This window comes from Neophocaena asiaeorientalis, unplaced genomic scaffold (genome assembly GCF_003031525.2).
Source record: "Neophocaena asiaeorientalis asiaeorientalis breed wild unplaced genomic scaffold, Neophocaena_asiaeorientalis_V1.1 scaffold118, whole genome shotgun sequence".
Classification (NCBI taxonomy): Eukaryota; Metazoa; Chordata; class Mammalia; order Artiodactyla; family Phocoenidae; genus Neophocaena; species Neophocaena asiaeorientalis.
Window position 1 is genome coordinate 1442954 of NW_020175528.1, and position 24085 is coordinate 1467038.

Genomic DNA, 24085 nt, shown 5'->3' on the forward strand with positions numbered 1-24085 from the left:
AAAAAAAAAAAAAAAAAAAAAAAAGACAACACAGATGAAATCAGCTTTAAAATTCAGGCATTCACGTGTGGAAACACAGTATAACTGAGTTACAATTTTAACGTTGAATCTTATTCTGAAAGTAATATTAATTAGAAAAGTTGGCAAGGGTCTTAGAGTAAAAACAGTGTCATTTTAACTTCTCTGAGAGGCACACCAGAGAGGGGAGAAAAAAACAGGAGAAGTCCGCTGAAAAAAGAGACAGAAAACTCACGTGACTCCTTTCAGAGTCCCTTGGTTCTTGCTGTCACCAGAACTAGTGGCCAATTTTGAGTTCCTGCACTGCACTCAGCTTTGGCTTGTCTTCTGTTTAACAACCCTATGGTGTGGCTGTGATTATCATCCCCATTTTGCAGATGAGGAAACTAAGACTTAGACAACATAAGGACCTTGGGAAAGGTCACCTAGAGCCTGGATTTGCACCCAGGTCTGTGCCACCCAGAGCCCTCACCCTTAATTATGCTGCTACATCACCTCTGCTTCTAGGGACATGTAAAGTCAGATGGTGTTTCACAGCCAAGTAAGGAAGACCAGAGGATTCTGGAATCTGGGGTCAAACCATTTACCCAAACTCCCTGAGCATTATTTCCCACAGATCAGAGAAAATCAAGCTGAGGCCAAAGATAACCACTGGCCCAGCGGGCATTATGGTTTAATGGGAGGGTTGAGTTTGGAATCAGAAGAGAATTCCAGGCCCTCACTACTGCTGCTTGTCTGCTCTGAGTCTCTGAAGACCGTGTCTTGCCTCTGTGGTCCTGGAGAGTGGAGGGGCCATCCTGGGTGATATATGAGGCCCTTCTAACTCCATCAACTTAGGTCCCCAACCCCAGAGTAATGACTTTTGTGGTCATCCCATAAGTCGTATGTTTCACTCACTTAGAACATGCCATGTAAATGTTTGCTGGAAAGGCTGGAGGGAGGGAGACGTAAAAACCAAAGGATAGAGAAAGCCTGCTGAGACTGTGTCATGGCCAGCCCTGATGGCAGAGCGTCCCTGTCCACAAGTCCCTGCAACTACAGTTCAACCCCCAGGGTTGCACGGACAGTTTTAAAAACCGCAGCTTATGGGGGTCTATTACACACTTCACTTAGTCTTTGCGTTCCGTGTGTGTCTCCATCACTGAAATGAGGAAATGAGAGAAAGCAAGATTTCAGATGGTCTCACCATTTGCATTGCTCAAAATTGATATCCAACCATCCATGAAATTGTGTTCATTGAGGAGTGTCCCCATCAATAAACCATGCACAGAGCAGCCTCCAACTCAAGCAAGAGGGAGTGTGGCCCCCACTACTTTCCATGGGTTTCTCAGACTAAATAGCTGTGGGAATAACAGCAGGAAAAGAAAGAAAAAAAAGATCACAGCATCCGCATACGCTTTGCAAGGGGAAGAGACTTAGTACCTTCACACGACACAGTTCTTTTACTCAGAGGAAGGTGAACATGGCTGATTCTAAAGCTACGTGAACAGTCGATGGGCTCACCTCTCAGTGGAAAGAAAGCTGAGGGGGAATTCATTCCCAGTGCAAACTCCGACCCAGAATAACACAGGTGACGTTAAATCACACTTGCCAAATGCTATTATTTTTCAGGACAACTGTGTTTCCCAGCAAACTTGACACAAATCATTGGGAGTTGCTTCTGAAACCATTCAGTGTCTACAGAACCCAGTGTCATTGGACATTCTCCCCCAGCCCCGTGTCAGTTCCAACCTGTCCCCATCTTTCTGAAGCACCCCAATTATGACATCTTCCAAGAAATGTTGCTCGAACTCTCCCAGCCATATGTATTGTATGGCGTGGAGGTCAAAGGCTTAGGGGCAAGCGAGACCTGAGTTTGAATCAGAATTTCACTAACTTCTGCCCATAGGGCATTAGGCCATTTACCTACCTAGCTTTGAAAACACCATCTGTAAAAGGAGTTGTATGTTTAGCAGGTAAGAATCTGGATTCACAAAAAGAAAAGTAGTTTTTCCACATCCGTCTTAGTTACATTTCAAGCCCTTCTTCTATCTGACTGGAGGAGATTTAACCTTGGCAAATTTGGAATTCTCCCATTTCCTTAGGGTGCTCGCTGATTTCAGGGAGCTGGATTGTATAAGGCGCTAGGGTGTCAAGGGGCCTCCAGTCATCTTTCCATGCAGGTATCCACTGAAATAGTGCCCATCTCTTTGGTCCTCAGTCACTAATGGTCCTTTAGGGCCATCAGTGCTCTCTATTCCCTTGCCTTACTTAGGGGCACAGAAATACCTCTGCTGCTTCTCATGTTCTCTGTGAAACCATCCATGGTCCATCTGTCCAGATATGCCAGGCTGGCATTCCCTCCCAATATCACACACCCCTTCCAGGGCTCAGCCCAGGTGGTGGGCCTCAGGTGCCCTCACTCTGCATCTCTTTCATCTTATCCCCCCACCCCTTCCCTGCCACCCGCCAGTCTGGGGTATCATTTCCTAGACTGGAGGAAGGCAGATTTTCTTCCTCTATTTTTCCCCAGATGTTGAAGATACCCACATCTTCCCCACCCTCCTAAAGGTTTAGGATTCTGCAAATGAAAATGAGGAAGAGATTCAGCTTCAAGCCCCATCTTCTCTTCCTCCGTCACAACCCTCCCTGCGGCAATGATCACAAGGCAGAGGTGCGTTTAAGTGGAGGGTAAGATGGGAGAAATCAGGAGAAGAGAGGCATATTCTTATTCACTTGATAAATATTTCTTCATAATGGCCCAGGAGGCCAGCTTTGATTTGGAATTCTTTTTTTTTTTTTACACCTTTATTGGAGTACAATTGCTTTACAATGGTGTGTTAGCTTCTGCTTTATAACAAAGTGAATCAGTTATACATATACATATGTTCCCATATCTCTTCCCTCTGCGTCTCGCTATCCCACCCCTCTAGGTGGTCACAAAGCACCGAGCTGATCTCCCTGTGCTATGGGGCTGCTTCCCACTAGCTATCTCTTTTACGTTTGGTAGTGTATATATGTCCATGTCACTCTCTCACTTTGTCACAGCTTACCCTTCCCCCTCCCCGTATCCTCAAGCCCATTCTCTACTAGGTTCGTATCTTTATTCCTGTCCTGTCCCTAGGTTCTTCATGACCATTTTTTTGCTTGTTTTTTAGATTCCATATATACGTGTTAGCATACGGTATTTGTTTTTCTCTTTCTGACTTACTTCACTCTGTATGACAGACTCTAGGTCCATCCACCTCACTACAAATAACTCAATTTCGTTTCTTTTTATGGCTGAGTAATTTTTTTATTAAAAATTGTGGCTTCAGAAAAAAATAAAGAAGAGAGGCTATGATCTCAAAAGTACTATCCTGCCACTTAAGCATTAAATAAAATAGTAGATAAAAGAAATTTGCCATGTTTTAGGGACCTAATACTAAATCATGGATGTTATTTTTATCCCCCTCTGATCTGTTGGACACATTGTCTAAATCACATGTTTGGAAATTAATCATGCACTGCCTTAGAACATCTGCTGTACTGGAAATTTACCCATATTTTTATTTTACTTTTCCAGTGTCTATTCTTCCAAATAAATGTGAGCTCCTAGGGAACACAGTCCCATCTTATAATCAACTGAATCAAACAGAAGGCTAGGCAAACAGAAAACACTTTAAAAATGTGTGCAGATCTAACCTGAGGAATCCAAAATTGTGTTTGCAAATATTTAGAGAAGGTTCTTTGTATTAGAAATCAGGTTATTTTCTTTTCTTAAAATAATTCACGACCATGTGTATGTCTAAATGTTAGCAGGGGAGCCATGTGGTGTGTGCAGACACCCTAGATATTAAATAGAAAGTGATTTTTCAATGTAGCCATTATTTTTTTAAAATCCTACATCACAACCACCTCTGAGTGCAAATATATTTCCAATTTTTGCTGGCCTCCTATTGCAAAATGCTAATAGAATTGCATTCCTGGAGCTGCATCACTAATAAATAGAGTGCATCACAGATCTGGGATTCTTGAGTCAAAAATAGGAAATATGGATGTTTTGCTGAACGAAAATACCATGTAGGAAGATGTCTTGGCAACCAGGAGAGTCACACAGTGTGGTCTTTAAGGATGGAGCTGCTGAGTGAGAAGTTGAGGGGGCCTGGATGGCAGACCACAGCGGCTCTCTCCAAGCCACATTCTAGACTGGGCTGCCCAGTACCACTAGTTTGCACAGTTAGTCCTGAGCACAGATGGATGTACTCACTCTCTAGAGCCCACATTTCACCAATTCCTGCTCATGTGCCCTTGGCCACTTTCTCCTATAACCCCAATTTCCTCTGTAACTATAGAATAAGTACCTACCAGAGGAATCCAGCTCCCCAACTTCAGAGTATACTACAAAGCTACAGTAATCAAGACAGTATGGTACTGGCACAAAAACAGAAATATAGATCAATGGAACAGGATAGAGAGCCCAGAGATAAACCCACAAAAATATGGTCACCTTATCTTTGACAAAGGAGGCAAGGATATACAATGGAGAAAAGACAGCCTCTTCATAAGTAGTGCTGGGAAAACTGGAGAGCTACATGTAAAAGAATGAAATTAGAACACTTCCTAACACCGTACACAAAAATAAACTCAAAATGGATTAAAGACCTAAATGTAAAGCCAGATATTATAAAACTCTTAGAGGAAAACATAGGCAGAACACCCTATGACATAAATCACAGCAAGATACTTTTTGACCCACCTCCTAGAGAAATGGAAATAAAAACAAATATAAACAAATGGGACCTAATGAAACTTCAAAGCTTTTTGCACAGCAAAGGAACCCATAAACAAAACGAAATGACAGCCCTCAGAATGCGAGAAAATATTTGCAAACGAAGCAACTGACAAATGATTAATCTCCAAAATATACAAGCAGCTAATACAGCTCAATATGAAAAAAAACAAACAACCCAATCTAAAAATGGGCGGAGGACCTAAATAGACATTTCTCCAAAAATGATATACAGATTGCTAACAAACACATCAAAGGATGCTCAACATCATTAATCATTAGAGAAATGCAAATCAAAACTACAATGAGATATCACCTCACACCAGTCAGAATGGCCATCATGAAAAAGTCTACAAACAATAAATGCTGGAGAGGGTGTGGAGAAAAGGGTACCCTCCTGCACTGTTGGTGGGAATGTAAATTGATACAGCCACTATAGAGAACAGTATGGAGATTCCTTAAAAAATTAAAAATAGGGGGCTTCCCTGGTGGTGCAGTGGTTGAGAGTCCACCTGCCGATGCAGGGGACATGGGTGCGTGCCCCGGTCCAGGAATATCCCACATGCCACGGAGTGGCTAGGCCCGTGAGCCATGGCCACTGAGCCTGCGCGTCCAGAGCCTGTGCTCCGCAATGGGAGAGGCCACAACAGTAATAGGCCCACGTACCGCCAAAAAAAAAAACAAAACTAAAAATAGAATTACTATATGACCCAGCAATCCCACACCCACGTACCGCCAAAAAAAAAACAAAACTAAAAATAGAATTACTATATGACCCAGCAATCCCACTGCTGGGCATATACTCTGAGAAAAACATAATTCAAAAAGAGTCGTGTACCACAGTATTCATTGCAGCTCTGCTTACAATAGCCAGGAAATGGAAGCAACCTAAGTGTCCATCGACAGATGAATGGATAAAGAAGATGTGGCACATATATACAATGGAATATTACTCAGCCATAAAAAGAAATGAAAATACCTAGAAACAAATGACAATGAAAACACAACGACCCAAAACCTATGGGATGCAGCAAAAGCAGTTCTAACAGAGAAGTTTATAGCAATAAAATCCTACCTTAAGAAACAAGAAACATCTCAAATAAACAACCTAACCTTACACCTAAAGCAATTAGAGAAAGAAGAACAAAAAAACCCCAAAGGTAGCAGAGGAAAGAAATCATAAAGATCAGATCAAAAATAAATAAAAAGAAATGAAGGAAATGATAGCAAAGATCAATAAAACTAAAAGCTGTTTCATTGAGAAGATAAACAAAATTGATAAAACATTAGCCAGACTCATCAAGAAAAAAAGGGAGAAGACTCAAATCAATAGAATTAGAAATGAAAAAGGAGAAGTAACAACCGACACTGCAGAAATACAAAGGATCATGAGGGATTACTACAAGCAACTATATGCCAATAAAATGGACAACCTGGAAGAAATGGGCAAATTCTTAGAAATGCACAACCTTCTGAGACTGAACCAGGAAGAAATAGAAAAAATGAACAGACAAATCACAAGCACTGAAATTGAAACTGTGATTAAAAATCTTCCAACAAACGCCCAGGACCAGATGGCTTCACAGGTGAATTCTATCAAACATTTAGAGAAGAGCTAACACCTATCCTTCTCAAACTCTTCCACAATACAGTGGCGGGAAGAACGCTCCCAAACTCATTCTACAAGGCCACCATCACTCTGATACCAAAACCAAAGATGTCACAAAGAAAGAAAACTACAGGCCAATATCACTGATGAACATAGATGCAAAAATCCTCAACAAAATACTAGCAAACAGAATCCAACAGCACATTAAAAGGATCATACACCATGATCAAGTGGGGTTTATCCCAGGAATGCAAGGATTCTTCAATATACGCAAATCAATCAATGTGATAAACCATATTAACAAGTTGAAGGAGGAAAACCATATGATCATCTCAATAGATCCAGAGAAAGCTTTTCACAAAATTAAACACCCATTTATGAGAAAAACCCTGCAGAAAGTAGGCATAGAGGGAACTTACCTCAACATAATAAAGGCCATATATGACAAACCCACAGCCAACATCGTCCTCAATGGTGAAAAACTGAAAGCATTTCCACTAAGATCAGGAACAAGACAAGGTTGCCCACTCTCACCACTCTTATTCAACATAGTTTTGGAAGTTTTAGCCACAGCAATCAGAGAAGAAAAAGAAATAAAAGGAATCCAAATCGGAAAAGAAGAAGTAAAGCTGTCACTGTTTGCAGATGACATGATACTATACATAGAGAATCCTAAAGATGCTACCAGAAAACTACTAGAGCTAATCAATGAATTTGGTAAAGTAGCAGGATACAAAATAAATGCACAGAATTCTCCTGCATTCCGATACACTAATGATGAAAAATCTGAAAGTGAAATTAAGAAAACACTCCCATTTACCACTGCAACAAAAAGAATATAATATCTAGGAATAAACCTACCTAAGGAGACAGAAGACCTGCATGCAGAAAATTATAAGACACTGATGAAAGTGATTAAAGATGATACAAACAGATGGAGAGATATAACATGTTCTTGGATTGGAAAAATCAACATTGTGAAAACGACTCTTCTACCCAAAGCAATCTACAGATTCAATGCAATCCCTATCAAACTATCACTGGCATTTTTCACAGAACTAACAAAAAGAGTCATGTACCAATATGTTCATTGCAGCTGTATTTACAATAGGCAGGAAATGGAAGCAACCTAAGTGTCCATCGACAGATGAATGGATAAAGAAGATGTGGCACATATATACAATGGAATATTACTCAGCCATAAAAAGAAACGAAACTGAGTTATTTGTAGTGAGGTGGATGGACCTAGAGTCTGTCATACAGAGTGAAGTAAGTCAGAAAGAGAAAAACAAATACCGTATGCTAACACGTATATATGGAATCTAAAAAACAAGCAAAAAAATGGTCATGAAGAACCTAGGGACAGGACAGGAATAAAGATACGAACCTAGAGAGAATGGGCTTGAGGATACGGGGAGGGGGAAGGGTAAGCTGTGACAAAGTGAGAGAGTGACATGGACATATATACACTACCAAACGTAAAAGAGATAGCTAGTGGGAAGCAGCCCCATAGCACAGGGAGATCAGCTCGGTGCTTTGTGTCCACCTAGAGGGGTGGGATAGGGAGGGTGGGAGGGAGGTGCAAGAGGGAGAGGATATGGGGATATATGTATACACATACCTGATTCACTTTGTTATACAGCAGAAACTAACACAACATTGTAAAGCAATTATACTTCAGTAAAGATGTACAAAAATAAATAAAAAAGAATAAGTACCTACCTCCCAAGAGTTTGATGAAGATTCAACAGCATTGGGCACATAATTCATGCCAGTCATTGACAGTTGTTGTTGGATCTGCTGCTCCAAGTAGCGGACAAGGCGGGGAAGGGATGACCACCTGGATGCCTTGGAGAGTGGCAGCTCTACCATTCAGACCCAGGCTCACACCCTTCTTCCTGCAGGTCAACAGAAGTGTCCCTTTCCTAGGGTAGGGACATGCTAATGGCTGTGAGGAGCGCCGTATCCATGAGGTCTTCGAGGGCCTAAATCCAAAGACCCTACATTGGCTCCCCCATACCCAAAGCCATGGCCACCTCAGGTCATCCCTCAAAGCCAAATCTGTGGACTGATCACTTCAATAGAGGCTTCTCCTTTCATTTCCAATGTGAAGATGCTCTGGGTATCAAGTAACAACGGTCTGAGTTAAAGCAGCTTAAGCTGTAAAGATGGATGATTGGCTGCCACAGCTGTGGTAAAGCAGTGAGGAGGTCTGCTCAGGGTTTGCTCAGCCTGCTCTGCTCTCCTGGCTCCGCCCCCTCCAGGAATTGCCTTGGTTGTCCCTGGTCTGCTTGCGGGATGGCTGCAGCCGCTCTCAGCCTTCTACCTTCACGTAATGATCTCCAGGGAAAGAGAGTAAGAGCAGGTTCCAGAAACTTTCTAGAGAGAAGATGGAAGCTCTTTTCCCAGAGGCTGCCAGTCAGTTTCTCCGCTCATCTCACTGGCTTAAATTCGGTCTTATGATTAACCCTACACCAACTCCTATGGCTTTTTGGATGCCAGATGCTGATTGGCTTCATCTTGGTATGAGGAGTCCCAAGTATAGGCCTCATTCTGTCCCTGGAGCAATGGAGATGGAATAACCTTTGACTAAACAGAGTCCATCCCTGGAACTCAAGTCAACTCCCCAAACCTCAGGGCTGCCATTGCAAGAGGACAGGAGTGAGATGGATGCTGGAGAGGCACCACAGGTCTACAACTCTGCTGGACCATCTTCTTCAATTCAGCAAACAATTATGAAGTGTCTGCTATGTGCCAGGCAGGGTGCAAGGTGTTTGATGACACAGGGACAGGGGCCCATGTTATCGAGAGGGATAAATGAGCCAACTTGTGCAAGTGCCTGGGGCAGCCCTCAGCCCCAATACCTGTTCAGTATTGTCTTCATTACAATGAATCCTGCATGAGTATTCCCTGCCATCCAGGAGACAGACTTAAACAATTAGTTCCAGCAGCGTATGGAGAGGGGCTAGAGTAAGCCTGTGGGTGGCATAAAGGAGAGAGCTGACTCAAGGAGTATGCAGAAGCCTGGCCTCAAGAAGTGTATAGTAGGGCTTCCCTGGTGGCACAGTGGCTGGGGATCCGCCTGCTGATACAGGGGATGAGGGTTCATGCCCCAGTCCAGGAAGATCCCACATGCTGTGGAGCGGCTGGGCCCATGAGCCATGACCGCTGAGCCTGTGCGTCCGGAGCCTGTGCTCCGCAACGGGAGAGGCCACAACAGTGAGAGGCCCGCGTACCGCAAAAAAAAAAAAAAAAAAAAAGAGAAGTGTATAGCCCACTGGTTCTTAACCTTGACTTCATGTTTGATTCACCTGAAAGAGATAGACAGAGGAATGGATAGAGAAGATGTGGTATATATACAGAGTGGACTATTACTCAGCCATCAAAAAGAATGAAACAATGCCATTTGCAGGAATATGAGTGGACCTAGAGATGATCTTACTAAGTGAAGTAAGTCAGACAAAGACAAATATCATATTATAAAATCACTTATGTGTGGAATCTAAAAAAAAAATAGATACAAATGAACTTATTTACAAAACAGAAAGAGATTCACAGCATAGAAAACAAACTTATGGTTACCAAAGGGGAAAGAACAGGGCTGAGGGATAAATAGAAGGCTGGGATTCACACATGCACACCGCTATATAGAAAACAGGACACCGACAAGGACCTACTGTGTCACACAGGGAACTACACTATAGTCAATATTTTGTAATAACTTATAGGGGAAAAGAACCTGTGCCATATAACTGAAACTAGCACAACGCTGTAAATCAACTATACTTCAATTTTTAAAAAAACTCCCCACACCAGTTAGGTCACAATCTCTGGGGGTGGGACCCCTCACCACGGTCAGTTTATCTTTTTAAATATCCCCAGGTGGGGGCTACCCTGGTGGCGCAGTGGTTGAGAGTCCGCCTGCCGATGCAGGGGACACGGGTTCGTGCCCCGGTCCGGGAGGATCCCACATGCCGCGGAGCGGCTGGGCCCGTGAGCCATGGCCGCTGAGCCTGCGCGTCCGGAGCCTGTGCTCCGCAACGGGAGAGGCCACAGCAGTGAGAGGCCCGTGTACCGCAAAAAATAAAAATAATAAATAAATAAATATCCCCAGGTGATTAAAATGTGTAGCCGAAGTCAAGAACCACCCCTTATAGGCTATTGAAGACATAAAGCACGCATACATTAACTAACAATGCTGAGCTGTGAGGTTGCATTCAAATGAACTATTGTGTTCCAGGCTCAGAGCAGGGAGAGCACAAGGTAGGCAGGGGGCCTAAGGGGCCTTGAAGAACCAGTGGGATCTGCCTGATCTGAGCAGTCTGGAGGTGGCCTCTCAGTGTGAGAGGGACGGGTGTGAGCAAATGTATGTGTGCAAACCTAGAGGGTGTATCAGTCTGGACCCAGCCAGGAGAGAGAAACCACACAGTAATTTCAACAAGGAAATATAAAAAATTATTAACTATAACAGCGTATTAGAATAAGGAAGGATTAGCTGCTAAGTAGAGAGAACTCTGAAGGCTATAGGAATGCAGATATCAGGACACCCACCCTCCCTGGGGCTGAAAAAGAGCACCCTGTGGAGAGCCCTCTGCCACCCAGGCAGAGCTCCAGACTTGGCTGACACAGCGTGGCTCACTGAAGGGTAGAGAAATCGCTGTGGTGTTACCCTGGCAGAACCTTCCAGAAACCTGCCCTCCAGATGCTGGGGAAAGCTGTCCACAAGGAGGTTTCTCATGGAGCACACGGATGGGGGCCACGGCTGAGACAGCGCAGGAGAATCAGGAGGCAAAACCCAGCAACATCCCCTACAAGCAAGTGGAGGCTCAGAGAGGCAAGAGAACCTCCTCAGGGAATTGGCAAAGCTGGATTTCCACCCAGATCCACCTTTCCTGTACATTCAGCTACCTCTCTGAACAAACAGAAATGCAAGATCCAGACTAAGATCATTGACTTAAGCTGCCCAGGGATGGAAGGGGTCTGTGCTCAGTGAAGTCGGTGGGGAGGACTTCGTGGAGGAGGTGAGGCTTCCAATGGACCTTAGGGGGGCTTTTATTTTAAGGAAACGAGGGAGGAAAATGACAAGAGGTGGCTTCCAGGCTGCCTTTGCAACACAAGCCGCGTTGATCAATTTCACATGCAGAAGAGCCGACCTGGGCTCAGACAGGACTCAGCATAACCAGTAGAGGGAACAGTAAAAAAAACTCTTGGGTGACGAGAAGAAGGTCCGAGGTAGAACAGAATCAAGGAAGCCCTTATATGCCAGAGAACCTGGATCGGAGCTGATGTGAAATCAACTCACTGTTCAACTCACTGTGAGACAGCCAGAACCCAGGGTCATGGGGCTCCTAGGACCCCTCAATCGCATGCCAGCCTCTCTGTGGAATGAATACAGGAGAGCAAATACCAGCTCTGCAGTCACATACACCACTAGAGTCCCAGCTCCAGCATTTAGCTGTGTGTCCTGGGGCAAGTCCCTCAACCTTTCTGAGTCCCAGGGTTCTTCATCCATCAGTTGGAAACAATGATCCCTTCTTTGCAGGCTCACTCAGGGGAAGTCCCCAGCACACAGCCTGGCACACGGCGCGTCTTTCATCACTGGTAGATTCTCCCTCTCCTACTTTTACTCTGTAGGCCCTTCCCGTCTTTTAAGACATCCCGTGCCTCTGAAAGTAAATGTTTTCAATTCAGGAATTCCAGATTCCTAAATAGGTGCACCTGGAGGAGTGCCAAGGTCTTGGCGGCCAATGACATCCTCTCGAGACTCGGGCTTCACAACTCTGCGCTCACCACTTGGAAGGAAAAGCTCGGGTTTAGGGGATGCAGCCACTGTGTTCTTGGCTCCCCAGCCAGATGGAGCCTTGAAGTGAGGTTTCCTACCCAATGTCCGCAGGGCAAATAACGATGCTTCTTTATCTTTTAGGAGGAGAAGTCACCAAGCCTCGCTTTGCTCAATTCTTCCACGGCAGCCTGGCCAGTCTCACCATCCGCCCTGGCAAAATGGACAGTCAGAAGGTGGTTTCCTGCCTGCAGGCCTGCAAGGAAGGGCTGGATATCAATTCCCTGGAAAGCCTGGGCCAAGGAATAAAGGTAAGGAAGGAGCCAGCATCGCTCCCGGTGAGACGGTGCTTTGTGAGGCAGAGGCTGTTAAACACCAGTGCAATCCTGGACGCGGAGTCATTTCCTGCCACGTCACACCGAGCTGGTACCATGGCAAAGGTGCTGCCACAGCAGGGAGATCGGTGACCGTGACCGCACAACAGACTCTGTGCCGTCTCCTGAAATTCCTAGATGAAGCCCTCGAGTGCAATCAGTTCAGTGCATAAAAGCAGGCACACGTTCAATGTCTACCTGGAGGGAGTTGCTATATTTCATTGTTTCCTGGGTCTGTGGGTTGCTCTGTTGTTTATTTGCCCAAAGGAACTGAGGGAGCAGTTACGCAAGCATAACTTTCAGAAATACAGAAAAGTAGGATTACAAGTTTGGACCACGGAAACTACTAATTACAAAGGAAGGTCACCCCGGGGTGGGTGGAATTAGAAAGCAGATGCAGAGGTCACTGGGTCTTATGTTGTTAAGTTGAGGCCCGGATTGGGCTCCAGGCAATGTCTGGCTGCCAAAGGGAATATGAACAGATTCACAATTTCGTCATCCATACAACATAAAACTCTTCAAACGATCCAAGGGAATCCAAGCTGCATTTTGAGAAAAGCTCCTCCTGAGGGGCGCAGGATGTGGCTGACTGTCCTCATCAAGCACCTCCCCGCCCACGATGGGCGGGGATAGATCTGGCCTCACCTGGACCGAGGAGCACCTGCCCGCATCAGGCCTCGGGGTCCTGAGCAAAGAGCAGGGTAGATATCCTCACAGCCCCCGCTCCATCATAGCGGACCCCAGTGACAGCAGACAGCCCCTTGGCCTCCTCTCTGGGAGTGAGGGCGGCCCACCCTCTGTCTCCAGAGACACAGGACAGCCCCATGAGGCCCCAGCGGCTGTGAAGGTGTCCCAAGGAGGAAGTGACCAGAACAGAGGTTTCCCGCCACCTCCCATCCGTCCCCACTCAGCACTGCCCATGGAGCTGCCCAGCCTCCCCACCCCAGGCCTGCGTCTCCTGGACAGGGGTCACCCCTCCAACAGAGGGCCCTCTCATTTACACTCTCAGTGGCCGACTGCTTGCGGGGCTCTGACTTGGGCTGGCCTTGGAGGGACCAGTGATCTGGGCAAATCATGCCTCGACTTCACGTTGCAGTCACTTCAGCAAACATTCCGCGGACACCCGTATAATTTGGTCTGGGCCGCGGAGAGGGACACGAAAATGAATGTTCCAAGATTATTGTCTTTGGGGCACTCAATGGCCCAAGCAGACACCTGTAATCCGGTGCTCCAATGATTATGAGCACCGACATTTACTGAGGGTCTCCTGGGTACCAGGCAGTGTTCTAAAACCTTTATGGGTTTAACTCACGTAAGCCCCAGAACCACCTATGATAAATGTACCATGAATCTTCCCATTTTGCACATGAGGAATGGAGGCCTGGAAGAGAAAGGAAAGTTGCCAGGCATCCCAGAGTGAGTCAGGAGCAGAGCCAGAATGTGATCCCAGGCAGTTCTGCTCCAGAGCTTCAGAACAGGGAGCAACAGCAGGGAGGGAAGGCTCCTTGGAGGAGGTGAAGTCTGAGCGTATTGTTTAGGACGGGTAAGAACCAACCAGGAGAGAGGCAGGCAGTGGGTGGCAAGGGAGAGGGCAGGGCGGTCACTCTAGGCAGAAAGCCAGTGTTACGAGTGCCCAAATGGCAGGAGGCAAGCTAGAAAGCGGGACCAGAGAGGTAGGCAGAGGCCGGGTCATGGGGCCTTGTTAATGTCTGGTGTTTACTTTTTTTTTTCTGTTGGCAACAAGCAACCATTGAAGGGCTCCAAGCACGGGAGCATGATCTGGACAGGCGTGGGGTTCAGAATGCTCACCCTGGAGCCCTGGTCAGAGGGGGAAGATGGGAGGAGTACACAAGCAGGGTAAAGCATGAATGACCTTCCAGAACATTGTTTAAAATGCATGAAACACATACACACAGGTGCTCTCAATAGCTAATCACCTGTCTGAAGGAAACTCACAAGACCACCTGTACTGCAAAGGCCAGCATTCCACCTGTCAATTTCATGGCAGCTGGCCCAGGCAAGCCCCTCGTGGCACATTTCATACAGATATCCTCACAGGCAGAGCCTGGGGTCTGATCCTTGGTCTACTGTTTGTATTGTTCCCTCAGTGTTTTGTCAAGCCAGTGAAATCTGTCCTCCAACAGATCCAGAATCTGTCCCCTCTCTGATTCTGGATCTGCTCCCTGCCTCTGCGTGGATCTTCTCTGCTCTAGACCATCCCACGGGGCCACAGTTGCAGGATTCCAAGCACCACAGAACAAATAAACCAAAGATGCTGGACTTAAAAGCCACACATTCTTAGCACTATAAATTAAGAACCATAGCAATTCCTACACAGCAGTCCTAGCCTGTGAAAGAGGAAGTGCTAAATGAAGTGGCACCTAGAGCTGTGGGGAGTGGAGGGGGCTCATCTGACTTTTTAGAATACCACCTGCTCAGAACCAGTCCCTGCAAACGATCCTTTCCCATCCTTAGGGCGCGGCGGGCTAGAACTAGTTCACTGTATGAGAAGTTAATGATAACACACACGTTGCGGTGCACCCACTGGGGGCTATTTTAAGCTCATTATCCATACTCCTCACAACAAATTAAATATTATGACCCCATTTCAGAAATAAGGAGGTTGGGGCTCAGGGACTTGGCCAAAATAAGTCTAGGCTCTTTCCGCCACAAGACTCAGATTAGAAGGCATTCTTGAAAATTATTAAAACTGCTTCCAACCTGCCTTTCCTCCTTCGTCCCTCATTTCTTTTTTGAATAATGACTAGTACTTTCTCTACTGGCTCCTGGCCTCCTCCCTCCCCTCTGGCTAGTCCTGCCATCATTAAGAAAACATCCCATCTACTCACAGGGTCCCACATGGGTTCCTCGTCTCACTTGTTTTCCCCTGGATCATGCATATTTCCAGCTATTTCTCCAGCATGTCTGGAGTCATCACATGATCAAGGTGGTTGTTGTTATGTATCCATATGAGACACTGTGGAATCGCCACATTCCTGAAGAATACACACTTTTGATTTTCATAGCGTCATCCCTGCCAAATTGTCATCTCTAGTGTGGAAGAGTGGGAAAAAGCAAGAACTTTGGGACAAAACCCTCCTAGGTTCAAAGCACAGTATGGATATTCATGACCTGGGTGACCTTGGGCAAGGTACTTTAATCCTTTAAGCCCCAATTTCCTTGTGTGTAAAATGGACTTAGTATTATTTTGTAGTGATGTAAGAATTGAATAACATATTTTTTATATATCCTTACATATATTTATATATCAGATATAGCAAAGACACACTTACAGATGAGATATATAGATATAGATATAGATATAGATATAGATACAGATCTCCCCTAGAAAACCTCATAACTAGGCTCTCAACATATCACAGTTCCCTTCTCCTGCTGGGCTGATCTTGCACTTGGCATTGCTGATGCCCCAGCTTCTTTTGAAACGTAATCCTGGGTGACAGTTGCAACAGAAGAGCCTCTATTGCAGGGAATCTTCATCTGTCCCAGCCCAGAGGAGCTGGCAGGGAAGGCGAGGTGCCTGGAGGGCCACAGCCAGCCTGTCCTCAAAGAACAGGCCAGGGCTTTCGGCAGGGACTTCACCGATGTCCCAGCCTGACCCTCCAGGACAGCTCACCATTCTGCTAAGACCATCTGTCTAACCGCTTCTTGGTTCAAAGAAAGGAACCACTGTGGCTACAGCCCAGCTTTCCAGGGAGAGTGAGTGCTGTCACCTTTTGCTAGGTCCCCAGGAAGCCATCTCCTGCCCCTGTGGAAATGCCAATACCATCCTGTGTCTCGCAAAACCAGAGAGCGACCCTCAGTCATGCCACGAAAGACAACACAAACATACAAGCAAGACCTATTCTAGTGGAGGGTTTTATTGATCCTGCAAGAACCGTGTTGATGGCTAGCCAGTGCCCACCTCAAGCCCTGTGGCAGTCTTTGGGGTGCTCTGGCAGCCAGACTTGGGTATTCACTAGAGATCCAACACATTCCCTAACCTGTCCTCTCCCTAGGAGGCTTCAGTGGGAGTGCCCTCTGCTGATGCCAGGGGCTGCTGCCCAGTCCATCCTCCTGGATGAATTGCTTGATTTTCCTGTTCAGCCCTCATGCACGGCTCAGAGATTGGCCTTTTCTGCAGGGGGCATCATCTTGTCTCTAGATGCTGAAAAAAGTCAGTGGACCTTGCCCTCGAGGTGCTCACAGTCTGCTGGTGGGGGGCACACAGACAGACAGATAGCAAAAGCACCAAAAGACTGCTATAGCAGGGGTTGGCAGGGACGGGGAGAGTGCAAAATACATGGAAACTTAAGTGGTATATTTAGAAGAATGACTTTCAATCTGCTCAAATGAGAAATGGATGATCTGTAAAACACTCAGAACTATTGATGATTCACCAGCATGTGGCATCTCCACGGCTGAGCACGCTAAGCTAGTGAGTCAGGCCCAGCAAGAGAGAGACCAACAAGAGGCCGACTGTAGCGCCACCTGTGCATATGCCCAGGGGCTCCTGAATCCAGCATAGGGAACAGTGCTTGTCACCAAACGTCGCAGCTCAGAGAGACCCTGCTCAGGGCTTTGAGGACAGGAGGAAACTGGATCATAGGGAGAGAAGAACAGTGAGGGCAGCGGGGGACCATTCACTCATTCATCTAACAGGGGCTTCCAGGGCACTAGGACAAGGTTCTGAGATTCGGGGATAATGGTCGGAGCCCCTGTCCTCAGTGAGCTCCCTAAGTGAGGGAAGCTGGGGAGGCTTCAAGGAGGAGGTAACAATGAAACAATCACAGGATAGTTGAAAGAGACAAAGACTGAGCTATCAGTTGGCTGGGGGTCACAATGCAAGGGGCTTATTATGCGGGACAATGGCACCACAGTACTCATGAGATGACTACCTCCTGATAGGGTCCGGACACAGAACAGGAACTCTTGTAAAGAAATCCGAGTCATATCAGGGAAAAGCTAATATAGACAGATTTTCCCTTAAAAGCTTGAAAACATACTCAATCTACTTCATGGAAAGAGTAATGCAAAATAAAACTACACTAAGATAGTATTTATCACCTATCAGATTGGCAAAAGTCCCAAGTTTGACAGCACGCTCTGTTGAGGTTTTGGAAGAACATTCTCATATGCTACGAGAGGGAGAGCATATTGGTATAATCCCTAGCAATGGAAAATTTGCAACATTTGTCAAAATTTAAACTGTATATACTCTTTGACCTAGCAATTTCCCTTGTAGGGATTTATACTACAGATATATTTACACACTTAGGAAATGTTATATATATAAGATTATTCATTGTGCCATTATTAGTATAAGACTGGAAATAACCCAATGTTCGTATTAGGAGACTGGTTAAGTAAATTATTTAATATTAAATAATATTAAACAACTTAAAAAAAAATAAAAGATCTCCAAGACAAAAGCTAAGTGAAAAAAGCAAAGTACAGTATAGTATGTAACAAGCTACCTTTGGTGTAAGAAAGGAGAAAAATGGGAATCTCTATTCATTGATTATATATTCATAAAATGCTTAAGTATAACTGTCAGGATACGCTAGGTTATGTTGCAGTAACAAGTGACTAAAATTTCAGTGAATTATACAGCAATTTTTTTTTTATGGTGTGCACTTCATGCCCATTAAAGACTGGCTGCAGCTCTGCCCCCCTCACTGTGAGACCCAGGCTGATAGACCATTAGGGAACTTTGCAGATTTCATGGCAGAGGGAGAGGGACATGGCACCACGAATTAACTGGCTGTGAAATCTACCATCTGGGTGTGAACCAAACAATACTTCTGCCCACTTTTTGTTGGCCAAAGCAAGTCACATGACCACTATTGAGTGCAACAGGACAAAAATGTATATCCTGTATGGAAGAGTACCATAAATCACATGATCAAGCCTGTTAACAGGCTTGTATAAGCATCTCACTGGGAGGGGAAACAACTAATTTTGAACAATAATGCAATTTGTCACTAAGAAATTAATGGAACAGTGATCACCTGTGGGATAAGGTTGAGGAAATTGGTTGGATAGGAGATAGGAATAAGATGGACACTTTCACTTAGCACATATATGTATTTGAATATACATGCTCCATGCTCCATTAAAAGAAGAGTAACTGCTGGGAACACCACGGAAAAGGCAAGTCTGGATCTACTTTATCTGGTTTGAGGACCCAAGTGACTCAGTGGGGAGCATCGTAGTCCCTGGGCCTTCACCCAGCGTGGGATACCAGGGACCCAGGATAGAATAGAAAGATAGATAACAAACCTAGGGCAGCTGGCAGGCGTGTAAACAGCAAGTGATTAAAACTCATGGGAAACCAGGGTTTAGCACCTAGAAGGCAAGACCAAGAATCGGATCTAAGAGAGAAGGAAGGCCATTAACTTAAAAATGAACTTTAAGGTTGGAAACTAAAAAGATGAGACATGGGTCAGGAGGTGGAGTGCAGGGTGAATGGGGGAGCATTTCAAGGCCAAAGTGAAGACGGCAAAAGGAACAAAAGCCCCAGGTTTCCGGGCTATGAGCTGAGGGGGTGGCAGTCCAAGAGCTGAAAGTTTCTGGGAGGGACCCCATAGTAGCCCAGAGCATGAGCCCACCAAAGGCTGGGCCCCAAGAGCACTGTGTCTGGGATTTCAGAATCCATCCTGTGGCTCCCGGTGGTATTACCAGGAGTTTACAGTCCACGGGGAATCTTACAGAGGAGGGTCCCGAAGCCCACCAGAGGGCAGCAGGGATTGCTTGAGGGGTTAAAACAGTTACCTGTGCACACAGCTCCTGCACTTGCACATGCTCTGGAGACACCTGCGTGGGCCTTAGTGGCCTTTGCATGGAGATGGAGGGTGTCTCCGTGAGACTGGGTACATGGTTGATCATTCTCACCTGTGATACTGCTTTCTGTCTTCCAGTATCATTTCAACCCCTCGCAGTCTGTCCTGGTGATGGAAGGTGACGACATTGGGAACATCAACCGTGCCCTCCAGAAGGTCTCCTACATCAACTCCAGGCAGTTCCCAACCGTGGGTGTGCGGCGCCTGAAAGTCTCTTCCAAGGTCCAGTGAGTGGACGCTGGGCAGCCTGGGGCTCAGCCAAGGCATCGGGGATGGTCCCTGGGAATGTTCTCTCATAAAACAGGATTCACCTCTCTTCAACTATTGGCAGCTTCTCTGCTCTCCCTATGAGGACACCCCAATGGATCTGTGTTCTCTTTTTGTTGTTTTATTTTTAAGTGAAATATAGTTGACACACAATGTTTTGTTAGTTTCAGGTGTACTGCTTAGTGATCTGATATGTACATATACTATGAAATGATCACTATGGTAAGTCTGGTAACCATAGGTCCCTATACAGAGTTATTACAATGTTATTGACCGTATTCCTCATGCTGTATGTTACATCCCTGTGGATTTTTTATTTTATAACTGGAGGTGCGTACCTCTTAATCTCCTTCACCTATTTCACCCCACCCCCAACCCCCTCCCTTCTGGCAACCACCTGTTCTCTGAATCTATGAGTTTGTTTTTGTTTTGTTTTTTAGATTCCACATGTAAGTGAAACCATACGGTCTTTCTCTGTCTGACTTATTTCACTTAGCGTAACACCCTCTAGATCTATTCGTGTTGTTGCCAATTGCAAGATTTTTTTTTCTCGTGACTTAGTAATATTCCGTGTGTGTGTGTGTATATATATATATATATATATATACACACACACATCATTTATTATTATTATAGTATTAATATGTGTTAAATATATACTATATTACAAATATATATCATAAATATATATATACTATATATATATACAAATATATATATATACACACACAGCATAAATATATAAAACCACATCTTCTTTATCCATCCATCTATCCTTGGACAGTTAGGTTGCTTCCATATCTTGGTTAATGTAAATAATGCTGCAATGAACGATAGTGTGCATATATCTTATCGAATTACCATTTTTATTTTCTTCAGGTAAATACCCAGAAGTGAAATTGCTGGATTATATGGCAGCTCTATTTTTAGTTTTTGAGGGGAACCTCCATACTGTTTTCCATAGTGGCAGCATGAATTTACATTCCCACCAATAGTGTTTAGAGGTTTCCTTTTCTCTACATGCTCGTCAACACTTTTTATTTATTTTTGATATTAGCCATTCTGACAGGGGTGAGGTGGTACCTCATTGTGGTTTTGATTCACATTTCCCTGATGATTAGTGATGTTGAACATCTTTTCATGTGTCTGTTGGCCATCAGTATGTCTTCTTTGCAAAAATGTCTATTCGGGTCCTCTGCCCATCTTTTAATTGGGTTACCTGCTTTTTGCTGTTGAGTTGTATAAATTCTTTGTATATTTTGGATATTAACCCCTTACTATATAAGATTATTTGCAAATATCTTCTCCTATTCATCAGGCTGGATTTTTATATTGTTGATAGTTTCCTTCACCGTGCAAAAGCTTTTTAGTTGGATGTAGTCCCATGGGTTTATTTTTGCTTTTGTCTCTGTTGCCTGAGCAGACACATCCAAAAAAATATTGCTAAGACCAATGTCAAAGAGCATACTGCCTATGCTTTCTTCTAGGAGTTTTATGGTTTCAGGCCTTACTCATTTTGAGTTTACTTTTGTGTATGGTGTGAGAAAGTAGTCCAGTTTTATTCTTTTGCACATAGATGTCCAGTTTTCCCAACACCAGTTATTGAAGAAGCTGTCTTTTCTTCATTTTATATTCTTGCCTCCTTTATCATTGATTAATTGACCATATATGCATGGGTTCAGTTCTGAGCTCTCTATTCTGTTCCATTGATTTATGTGTCTGTTTTTGTGCCAATACCACACTGTTTGGATTACTCTAGGTTCGTAGCATAGTCTGAAGTCAGGAGTGTGATAACTTCAGCTTTGTTCTTCTTTCTCAAGATTGTTTTGGCTATTTGAGATCTTTTATGGATTTAAACAAATTTTAGAATTATTTGTTCTAGTTTGGTGAAAACTGCCATTGGCATTTTGATAGAGATTGAATTGAATCTGTAGATTGCCTTGGGTCGTATGGTCATATTAATAATATTATTTCTTCCAATCCATGAGCATGGTATATCTTTCCATTTGTTTGTAATGTCTTTAATTTCTTTCATCAATGTCTTGTAGTTTTCTGAGTAGAGGTCTTCTACCTCCTTGGCTTGATTTATCCCTAGGTATTTTATTCTTTTTGATGCAATTGTAAATGGGACTGTTTTTTAATTTCTTTCTCTGATAGGTTGCTGTCAGTGTACAGAAACACAACAGATTTCTGTATATTAATTTTGTATCCTGCAACTTACTGAATTCATTTATTAGTTCTAATAGATTTGGGTAGCATCTTTAGGGTTTTTCTGTGTATAGTATCATGCTCAACAAATGTTTATTAATTCAATTAAATTAAACAACCTAGCCTTGATAGAGCTCCTAAATACCATGAGTATGCAAGAGAAAGAAAAGGCATGGTTCTTGTCCCCAGGGATCAGAGTTAAATTAAGGAGATGAGACCATCACTGTGACCTTTAAATAACACCCTTACTGGCCTATCAAATCATTTCTCAGCCAAACGGCTGCTTGGGAGGGCAGCTAGGAAGGGGACGCCAGAAAAACTCCTGAGAAGCAGAAAGGCAGTCACCTGGCACCTGGAGCCAGAAAAAGGAACCAGAAAGACAGGAACAAGGGCTGGAAAGATGGGTCTGCTAACTGCCATGTTGCCAGGGCCTGGGACAGATGCCAGGATAAAGTCCACAGACAGCAATTGCATTCAACAGTTCTAGTGATGGAGAAAGTGCTCCCACCTCCACACTAAAGGCCACCCCTGGAGGCTGGGGGTAGAGAGCCGGCACCTCCAGGTCAGCGCCACACTGCAGTGAAGAAGAGAGACCAGACTGGCTAGTCTCCAGCCCTAGGACCAGCCTTCCATAAACTGGCAAGGGGAGGGGTGTCCACTGTAAATGGTAGGGTTGGTGCCACAAAGGCAAAAAATCTGGGAGCCCGAGCCCACCACTCACTTCCACACCTTGCCCACCCTGGAGAAGAAGATGGAGTGTCTCAGCCTATCCTTCCCCCAGGAACTTTGCCAAGGGATGCAAGTTGATGGCTGCCACCAGTTGGAGTCCACCCATCATTCCCAGAGTCTCTCTCTAGACCCTGGGGTTCTCCCTTTTAGCTTAGGTCTTTGGTCTAGGTGATCAGCCAAGAGTGCCAGTGACACACATGCCTGATGAGGTCTGATGACACTGTCAGCTCTGTCAACATTTACTGAGCGGCAACCATGATGCAGGCTCCTGGGCAGCTTCCTATCTACATGTCATCTGCATTTAAGCCTTACTACTATAAGGTAATTAATTATTCATCCCCACTGTATAGATGAAGAGACTGAGGTTCACAGGAGTCGTGCCCCTTGCCCAGAGCCTCCCAGTCCAGGAGTGGCAGAGCCAAGCATGGACCCTTGTCTGTCTCACTTCCGAGGCTTTGCTCTTGTTGTCACACCACTCTGGCTCCCAGATATTTTTGTGGCAGTGTATCAGGAAAAAGGAGTATGATAACAATGGCAGTCTGCTGGCACATCTGGAAGAGGCACCGCACTTGTGTGATATCCTTGTAGAGAGAGAACATATACGCTGTTCCGGCAGGCAGGAGAGTTTAGCCCTGGGGTCTCACTCAGTAAGATGGCTGTAACTAACCAGCGAGACAACAATTTATTTACCAAATCCTTATGCACATAACAAGCAGTTGCTGTCTAATTAATGTTGCCATTGATTACTTTGTTAAAGGATGATTAAAGGTCTAATGGTTACTTGTTGCTGGTATAGAAAATTCCTATTTCACCCAGGAGCTAATCTTTTCAAGTCCCTAGATTGCTAGTAGTTTTAACTAAAATGCGGCTTTGAATCTGAATGTCTGTTGACATCCTCAGAGGCTCTCGGGCAGTCAGGATGTCTCGTGGAGGACTAGAGGTGGCTGTATGTATCTTTGTCCATGGCCGGATGATTCCAGGGTTTGCTCTTCAGTTGCCGTGACCGCTGTTTTCCCAGGTGCTTTGGAGAAGATGTGTGTATCAGCCTCCCCGACGTGGACGCCTACGTGATGGTGCTGCAGGCCGTCGAGCCCCAGATCACCCTCCATGGCACAGACCGCTTCTGGAGACCCACTGCCCAGTTTGAAAGCACCAAAGGGGTTACCCTCTTCCCCGACATCAAGATTGTGAGCACCTTCACCAAAACCGAGGCCCCCGGTGCCTTGAAGACCACAGGTACAGGCACACACTGGGTTGGGGGGGGGGGCGTGGGACCTTAAATTCTCACGTAAAGTATGATTCTCGTCAATCACACTTCAGGACAACTGAGGTATTGTTCACTATAGCGGGGTAATTTATGATAACAGAACAAAAAAGCCTGGAAACAATGCAGATAAATAACAGAGAGGAATGAATGGCTTAGCAAATTGTGGTACCCCCATAGAAGAGGTATGATGTTGGAGGGAAGGCACTTATGCCAAACAGCAAGTTAAAAAAAAAAAGCAAGAT

At 44.9% G+C, this 24085-nt stretch overlaps 1 protein-coding gene across 1 annotated transcript in view; it reads left to right on the top strand.

The window, feature by feature from the left end:
* CLSTN2 (calsyntenin 2) overlaps nucleotides 1-24085 on the top strand; it is a 511540-nt gene that overhangs the window by 479604 nt on the left and 7851 nt on the right. Inside the window, exons 10-12 of the mRNA XM_024769029.1 lie at nucleotides 12301-12467; nucleotides 19451-19599; nucleotides 23595-23812. Of these exons, the coding sequence (XP_024624797.1) occupies nucleotides 12301-12467; nucleotides 19451-19599; nucleotides 23595-23812 (534 nt within the window). The remainder of the gene's footprint in view (nucleotides 1-12300; nucleotides 12468-19450; nucleotides 19600-23594; nucleotides 23813-24085) is intronic.